Consider the following 10,000-nt stretch of genomic DNA (forward strand, 5'->3'; position numbering starts at 1 on the left):
AAGGGGGGGGGGGGAGAGATCGTATATTATATTAGTGTTATATCATTATCTATAATACGTTATCGACATACCTCTATCAACTAGGTATAATGCAATACAAACTCCTGTATGATAGTTAAGTGCTGGTGACATGGCAGACTTCAAGACAAAGGATGATTTATCTATCAATCTACCGATACCTGTATGCTTGTCTGTCTATCTACCAATCACCCTACCTACCAGTCTACTTCCTTACCGACCAACCCAACTCCCCCATCTACCTAATTACTATCTACTTACCATCCATCCATCCAGTCGTCCATCAATGCACCCATACAGTTAACCAAAAATCAATCCATCTACCGACCCATCTAACCATCCATCTATCAATGCACCCACCTACCTACTTACCTACCTACCTACCTACCTAACAACCAACCAACCATCCACCCAATCACTCAATCAAACAACCATTCATCCATCCAACGCTCCAACCATCCATCTACTCATCCACCCAACCACCCCTCCACCCACCCACCCACCCACTCCTCCAACCATCCACCCACCCCTCCATCCACCCACCCATCCATCCAACCATCCATCCACCCACCCATCCACCCACCCCTCCACCCCTCCAACCATCCACCCACCCACCCCTCCCTCCACTCCTCCAACCACCCACCCCTCCATCCACCCCTCCATCCATCCATCCACCCAACCATCCACTCACCCACCCCTCCTCTCCACCCATCCAGCCTTCCACCCAACCACCCCTCCCTCCATCCATCCATCCACCCCTCCATCCACCCATCCACCCCTCCACCCCTCCACCCACCCACCCAACCATCCACCCCTCCACCCAACCACCCACCCATCCACCCAACCACCCAATTAACCCATGACTGAAGATAAAAGACCTCACAGGTGGGTTGGGGGGACAACCCTTCCGCTCACCCGCAGATCCGAGCTAACGTTACGGGCGACGGCGGACGATAACGGTCGAATCGTAACTTGCGTCGCTCAGAATGGCCTTGGGAGATCTGTCAACGTGAGCATCGCCGTCAGTGTCTTGCGTGAGTATATTCGTTAATTATTATTATTTTTTTATTTTTTCATTTTTTTTTTTTTTTTTACTTTTGGTCTTTTCTTTGTTGTGTGATTGTGGTGTTTTTTTTTGTTTTTTTCTTCTTCATTATGTAAGTAGTTTTGTTGGTTTTATTACAGTTTTGTTTTTGTGTCTCACTATGTATATATATATATATATATATATATATATATATATATATAATATAGAAATATAATATATAAATATGTATTAATATATATATATATAATATATTATATATATATATGTATATATATATAAATATATGTATATATATATATATATATAATATTTATAATATATATATAAATATATAAATATAAATATATATATATATATTATATATATATATACAGTATATAAATATATATACACATTTATATATGTGTCTCATTTAAAGTGATATAATATGAATTTGAATGGTTCTACACACGAGCAAACACACACATACACACACACACACACACACACACACACACACAGAAAATATGAAAATTGGTATAAATTACTGCGGAAAGTGTCACGCATTGTCTGTAATTTAGTTCTCAATTATACTGACATAATTTTCTCAAATACTTTATATTTCACATCGTTCCTATACTTATAAATCACATTTCTATCACCAACCATCATACTGAACATTATTACGATTAGTAACTAGGATTAGTTTTAGCACAGATATCTATCCATTTTTTTCAACATATCCATTGCCATTACCACATATATATATTGCAATCATCATTACGCTGGTAATTGTAGAATCTATAATCCGTGATCCTATTATCCTTTTGATTCGTTGATATAATCATCTTGCCTTGAGAGATAACAGAGTACATATAAGCCCTAATCTCATGGGCATTCTCTTGTTTCACTTTCGTAAGACACTACCCATGTTATATGAGCAGCCCCTAGTAAGTTAGTTTTCTGGATGTGTTCTCATATCATATTATTTTTGTCGTTTTTTTATCATTCTTGTTATTGTCATATTTATTTTCGTTATTGTTATCGTCGTAGTTGTTTTCATTATTGTTATCATTATTATTTTCATTATCATTATCATCATAATTTTCATCGTCATTTTCATTATCATCATCATCATAATTTTCATTGTCATTTTCACTATCATCATCATCATTATCATTATTATTATCGCTCTCATTATCATTATCATCATAATCATTATCATCATGAATTTGAAATATTTTTAACATATTATCATTTATTATATTTGTTATCATGATCATTATCATCATCATTATATAATGACATTGATAATAATCTTGATAATGATAGTAATGATAATGATAATCATTATCATAAAGGAAAAATCAAAAGTAAAGAATAAGGATGATAGTGATAAATAATAATAACATTACTACTGATTTGATTTATCATTTTTATCATCATTTTTATGTTTCTTCATTTTCATTATTAGTGTACGTACCAATATTTTTGCTATATTCAGTTCATGATATTTATGAAGTTTCCAGTAAACTGTTCTGCCCCTTTCATTTTCTCCGTGGGAAAGTTTAAACGCAACAATTAAATGAATTAAAATGTCACTTTTTCCTCTTTATAAAATCTACATAATGGAGATCACGTCATCTATCTTGTATGATATAAAACATTACATTCTTGTAGTTAGCGCCATGTCCTGTGCTACCGAAAAAAACAAACAAAAAAAAAACGTATCTGTTCTTGCCTGTTTGTCACAGTATCTTTTCACTCAAATATCTCGTGTTTACGAAGAGTGTGGTTATAGGATGCAAACTCATGTCACTTCCTCTTTTCAAATAATTTTACAACGATTCATCTTTTATGAACTTCCTTCCTTGCCTGTGTCAGCTGTATGATTTGTGTCAGAAAGGAGAACAGTGATATGTCTCCATGGATATGACATTTTTTATATGCATTTATTCATAATTCAACCTTCTTTTCTAGGTGTTTGTGTGTCTGGTTTTATAATAAAAAAAAAAATAATAAACTTTTTTTTTTTTTTTTTTTTTTTTTTTTTCATCTGACATTGGCCTCATTGAGTGGAAATGAGAATACGGCTTGCAGAGAACAAACTAAAATTAATTCATTTTAAAACAGTTATTTTTTCACGTAAAATACCTTCCAACACTAATCCGCTCGGTTACGAACCTAAAGCGTCTTTCATAATGACACGGTGCTTTCAAGTTGTTGTTGTTTTTGTTTTTTTTCTCTTTATTTTTTGCTTGCACTTGGCCCTTATTCGCTTATTGTTCCTCCTGTGAAGACTTGTTTACACAGTTTCACAACTCCTCTTGTCTTTGTAAACCCTAAGCCATTGCGCTGCCTTATTGTATCCTTTGTTCCTGTTCCTGATTTCGTTTCAAAACTTCCGTCTGCCTCAGGACAGATTGATTCTCTCGTGACTTTTCCTCAAGTCGCCTGGTTTTGTTTTCGTTCGTTCTCAAATAAAACGTTTGATACCGATTGTGTGTGCGTTTTGTATTTGTCGCTGTATTTTGGTTGTTTCTCTAATCCTATTTGACTCTTTTTTTTTTATCTTCGTCTCTCTCTTTGTCTTCCTGTAAGATAAGGAAAATTATTTTTTGTGATTATTCCCTTCAATTCTTTATCGTTTGGTCTCGCATAAAACACGCAGTTCCGATTGTTAATGGATCTATAAATTTTATAATGACATTGTTTATTTTTGTCTTTCTAGTGTTGTCTTTTCTCTTCATTTCTATAGCAACAAAACTGAATCCTACATTCCCTTCATCACTCATGCTCTCATTCCATCTCCGAAGAAACATACAACTCTAACGATTTTCAAACTGTCCCCTTTTCTCATTTCCTTCCTCGATAGGTCACCTCTTTTTCTTCTTCTTATAGGACATATTCCACCTCTTTTTCCTCTTCTTATAGGCCATATTTCACCTCTTTTTCTTCTTCTTATAGGACATATTTCAGGACATATATCACCTCTTTTTCTTCTTCTTATAGGACATATTTCAGGACATATATCACCTCTTTTTCTTCTTCTTATAGGACATGTTTCACCTCTTTTTCTTCTTCTTACAGGACATATTTCACCTCTTTTTCTTCTTCTCATAGGACATATTTCACCTCTTTTTCTTCTTCGTATAGGACATATTTCATCTCTTTTTCTTCTTTGTATAGGACATATTTCAACTCTTTTTCTTCTTATAGGACATATTTCACTTCTTTTTCTTCTTCTTCTTATAGGATATAATTCATCTCTTTTTCTTCTTCTTACAGGACATATTTCACCTCTTTTTCTTCTTCTTTTTATAGGCCATATTTCACCTTTTTTTCTTCTTCGTATAGGACATATTTCAACTCTTTTTCTTCTTCTCATAGGACATATTTCACCTCTTTTTCTTCTTTTCATAGGACATATTCCACCTCTTTTTCTTCTTCTAATAGGACATATTTCACCTCTTTTTCTTCTTTTCATAAGACATATTTCACCTCTTTTTCTTCTTCTTCTTATGGGACATATTCCACCTCTTTTTCTTCTTCTAATAGGACATGTTTCACCTCTTTTTCTTCTTCTTCTTATGGGACATATTTCACCTCTTTTTCTTCTTCGTATAGGACATGTTTCACCTCTTTTTCTTCTTCTTCTTATGGGACATATTTCACCTCTTTTTCTTCTTCGTATAGGACATGTTTCACCTCTTTTTCTTCTTCTTCTTATGGGACATATTTCACCTCTTTTCCTTCTTCTTATAGGACATATTTCACCTCTTTTTCTTCTCCTTATAGGACATATTTCACCTCTTTTTCTTCTTCTTACAGGACATATTTCACCTCTTTTTCTTCTTCGTATAGGACATATTTCAACTCTTTTTCTTCTTCTCATAGGACATATTTCACCTCTTTTTCTTCTTTTCATAGGACATATTCCACCTCTTTTTCTTCTTCGTATAGGACATATTTCACCTCTTTTTCTTCTTCTTACAGGACATATTTCACCTCTTTTTCTTCTTCGTATAGGACATATTTCAACTCTTTTTCTTCTTCTTATAGGACATATTTCACCTCTTTTTCTTCTTTTCATAGGACATATTTCACCTCTTTTTCTTCTTTTCATAGGACATATTCCACCTCTTTTTCTTCTTCTAATAGGACATATTTCACTTCTTTTTCTTCTTTTCATAGGACATATTTCACCTCTTTCTCTTCTTCTTATAGGACATATTGCACCTCTTTCTCTTCTTCTTATAGGACATATTTCACTTCTTTTTCTTCTTCTTATAGGACATATTTCACTTCTTTTTCTTCTTCTTATAGGACATATTTCACCTCTTTTTCTTCTTCTTATAGGACATATTTCACCTCTTTTTCTTCTTCTTCTTCTTATAGGACATATTTCACCTCTTCTTCCTTTTCTAACAGGACATATTCCACCTCTTTTTCTTCTTCTTATAGGACATATTTCACTTCTTTTTCTTCTTCTTATAGGACATATTTCACCTCTTTTTCTTCTTCTTATAGGGCATATTTCACCTCTTTTTCTTTTTCTTCTTATAGGACATATTTCACCTCTTTTTCTTCTTCTTATAGGGCATATTTCACCTCTTTTTCTTCTTCTTATAGGACATATTTCACCTCTTTTCTCTCTATAGGGCATATTTTCACCTCGTTTTCTTTTCTCTTATAGGACATATATCTACCTCTTTTTCTTCTCTTATATGACATATTTCCACCTCTTTTTCTCTTCTTATAGACATATTCACCACCCACCTCTTATTCTTCTTCTTATAGGACAGCTTCACCTCGTTTCTTCTTCTTATAGGACATATTTCACCTCTTTTTTCTTCTTCTTATAGGACATATTTCACCTCTTTTTCTTCTTCTTATAGGACATATTTCACCTCTTTTTCTTCTTCTTATAGGACATATTTCACCTCTTTTTCTTCTTCTTATAGGACATATTTCACCTCTTTTTCTTCTTCTTATAGGACATATTTCACCTCTTTTTCCTCTTCTTATAGGACATATTTCACCTCTTTTTCTTCTTCTTCTTATAGGACATATTTCACCTCTTTTTCTTCTTCTTATAGGACATATTTCACCTCTTTTTCTTCTTCTTATAGGACATATTTCACCTCTTTTTCTTCTTCTTATAGGACATATTTCACCTCTTTTTCTTCTTCTTCTTATAGGACATATTTCACCTCTTTTTCTTCTTCTTATACGACATATTTCACCTCTTTTTTCTTCTTCTTATAGGACATATTTCACCTCTTTTTCTTCTTCTTCTTATAGGACATATTTCACCTCTTTTTCTTCTTCTCACAGGACATCTTTCACCTGTTTTTCTTCTTCTTATAGGACATATTTCACCTCTTTTTTTCTTCTCCTTATAGGACATATTTCACCTCTTTTTCTTCTTCTTCTTATAGGACATATTCCACCTCTTTTTCTTCTTCTAATAGGACATATTTCACCTCTTTTTCTTCTTCTTATAGGACATCTTTCACCTCTTTTTCTTCTTCTTCTTATAGGACATATTTCACCTCTTTTTCTTCTTCTCACAGGACATATTCCACCTCTTTTTCTTCTTCTAATAGGACATATTTCACCTCTTTTTCTTCTTCTTATAGGACATCTTTCACCTCTTTTTCTTCTTCTTCTTATAGGACATATTTCACCTCTTTTTCTTCTTCTAATAGGACATATTCCACCTCTTATTCCCTTTCTCTTCTAATAGGACCTATTTCACCCTCTTTTTCTTCTTCTTATAGGACATATTTCAACTCTTTTTCTTCTTCTTATAGGACATCTTTCACCTCTTTTTCTTCTTCTTCTTATAGGACATATTTCACCTCTTTTTCTTCTTCTAATAGGACATATTTCACCTCTTTTTCTTCTTCTTATAGGACATATTTCACCTCTTTTTCTTCTTCTTATAGGACATCTTTCACCTCTTTTTCTTCTTCTTCTTATAGGACATATTTCACCTCTTTTTCTTCTTCTAATAGGACATATTCCACCTCTTTTTCTTCTTCTAATAGGACATATTTCACCTCTTTTTCTACTTCTAATAGGACATATTTCACCTCTTTTTCTTCTTCGTATAGGACATATTTCACCTCTTTTTCTTCTTCTTATAGGACATATTTCACCTCTTTTTCTTCTTCTTATAGGACATATTTCAACTCTTTTTCTTCTTCTTATAGCACATATTTCACCTCTTTTTCTTCTTCTTATAGGACATATTTCACCTCTTTTTCTTCTTCTTATAGGACATATTCCACCTCTTTTTCTTCTTCTAATAGGACATATTTAACTTCTTTTTCTTCTTCTTATAGGACATATTTTACCTCTTTTTCTTCTACATATAAGACATATTTCACTTTTTTCTTCTTCTTCTTATAGGACATATTTCACCTCTTTTTCTTCCTCTAATGGGACATATTTCACCTCTTTTTCTTCTTCTTATAGGACATCTTTCACCTCTTTTTCTTCTTCTTATAGGACATATATCACCTCTTTTTCTTCTTCTTATAGGACATATTTCACCTCTTTTTCTTCTTCTTATAGGACATATATCACCTCTTTTTCTTCTTCTTATAAGACATATTCCACCTCTTTTTCTTCTTCTTATAGGACATATATCACCTCTTTTTCTTCTTCTTATAGGACATATTTCACCTCTTTTTCTTCTTCTTATAGGACATATTTCACCTCTTTTTCTTCTTCTTATTTGTCTTATTTCACCTCTTTTTTTTCTTCTTATAGGACATATATCACCTCTTTTTCTTCTTCTTATAAGACATATTCCACCTCTTTTTCTTCTTCTTATAGGACATATATCACCTCTTTTTCTTCTTCTTATAGGACATATTTCACCTCTTTTTCTTCTTCTCATAGGACATATTTCACCTCTTTTTCTTCTTCTTATAGGACATATTTCACCTCTTTTTCTTCTTCTAATCAGACATATATCACCTCTTTTTTTTCTTCTTATAAGACATCTTCCTCATTCACGTTTTGCATATTCTAAACTCATTTAGTTTTATGACATCCTTAAGTGTTTACCGCCTCTCATCAAGTCTCCCAACGTCATGGTCCTCCTTATCCTCACAGCTGTTTTTAAGGCCCAAGCTCATTTCTCTGAGAACACACAAACCGAGGCTCCTTTTATCAGGTCATTGTGAGTCAGTGCTAGGGCTGTTGGGTGTTCTTGTTATCAATTTAATTGTTTTTTTGTTGTCGGACTGGTTCTTTTGTTGTGGATTTTTTTATTGTTGTTGTTGTTGGTTTTGTTGTTTGTTTGTTTTTGCTGTTGTTATAGATATTAGAAGTTTTGATGGTATACTAACTGTCATTATTGTTGCTTTCAGTTTATATCATAATCGTCATTATCACCATTAGTTATCATTATCATCATAAATGGTGATTTTGATGGTTCTAATATTGTTTTCATCATTATTGTTATCATTGCTAATATATTATTAATACTGCTATTATCTTATTTCAAATAATAAAGTAATTACTATCCCCTAACCATCGCAATCAACATTAGTATAATAATTCAAACGTTATAATTATCATCATCATCACCATTATCATTGTAATCATAACTATTATTGTTGTTGTTATTATTATCATTTTCATTGTTGTTATGGCTTTTTATTTTTATTATCGTCATTACCACTATCATTGTCATTATTATTTTTGTTATTATCATTATGATTTTTGCTATCATTATTGTTATCATTATTATATTTGTCCTTATCATTATCATTAACATTACCAGTATTATTATTATTACTATCATCATTACTATTATGATCATCATCATTACAATTATAATCATCATCATAACTATTGTTTTGATATCACTACCTACGGTCATAAGTATGATGTTAGTCTTTTATCGTTATCATTATCATTACTCTTACTATCATCATTATCTTTATTGCTATCTTAATATCACTACTTACTGTTATGAAAATGATATCGATAATGATGTTAGTGCTAGTGATAAGAGTGACAATAATGAGTTATTATTATCACTATCATAATCACTAACATTATGATCATTATTATTGTAGATTTTCATTATAGCCACCGAGAGCATTATATTCATCATAAATTCCAAGCATCATCATTATCATAATGTCATGAATATTATGATTAAACCATTTCTGTCTTTCTTGCTACTGTGAACACCATCATTACGATCACTATTATAATCACCATTAATATCTTAGATATTATATTCCCTATTCACAACACGTGCAACGACTACATCAGTCTTCTAGCACCACTACCATCCCATCCTTTTTTTATTGTTAGTTATAAAAAGTTATATTCAAGTATTAATTTAATTTCTAGGAAACAATTCTATCTTTTAAATATAAGAAATTATTTTTTCACCGCCTCATATCATTTCCATGATATAGAAATTCCTTAGGAAGAAAATAGAGCGAAAAAAAACAAAAAAAAACTATTCCCTGTGATTTTTTTTCTGCGAAGATTGTCCAGTAAACAAAAGCCGAGAGCGACTTTTTCGAGCGTATTCACTTCCTATGTACAATAACCTCGAAACTTTTCCCTTGGTTAATTCGGTTTGCAGTGCAGTTTAGGAGACGATAAACCTGCAGCTTCCCAGTATTTGCGTTGAGTTTTTATTATGATTTTCTTTCGTAAAGAAGAAGAAAAAGGAAATTCGAAAAAAAACAATTATAATGATAGCTGAAAGATGAATGTTATATACGTTTTTTTTTTCCTTTGTTTGTTTGCCTTTAACGGGTGGCGTAAATCTTGAGCAGTTAACTTTAAGAGATAAAGACTATTTACTTTTATTATGCAGAAGCACCATGATTTGAAGGCATCATAAGATATAGCTTTTACCCAACCCTATAGGCCTATTTACCCAAACTATTTATAGCACAGAGTTGTTCATTA

General features: G+C 32.4%; 1 protein-coding gene across 1 annotated transcript in view; it reads left to right on the forward strand.

Annotated features, from left to right (window-relative positions):
* The window catches only part of LOC122252771 (nephrin), a 20,495-nt gene that overhangs the window by 6,459 nt on the left and 4,036 nt on the right, over positions 1 to 10,000 (forward strand). Inside the window, exon 3 of the mRNA XM_086551771.1 lies at positions 940 to 1,052. Coding sequence (XP_086407897.1) covers positions 940 to 1,052 — 113 coding nt within the window. The remainder of the gene's footprint in view (positions 1 to 939; positions 1,053 to 10,000) is intronic.

The sequence above is a fragment of the Penaeus japonicus genome, unplaced genomic scaffold (genome assembly GCF_977035675.1).
Source record: "Penaeus japonicus unplaced genomic scaffold, GWHDUDI00000001_assembly GWHDUDI00000025, whole genome shotgun sequence".
In the NCBI taxonomy this organism is placed as follows: Eukaryota; Metazoa; Arthropoda; class Malacostraca; order Decapoda; family Penaeidae; genus Penaeus; species Penaeus japonicus.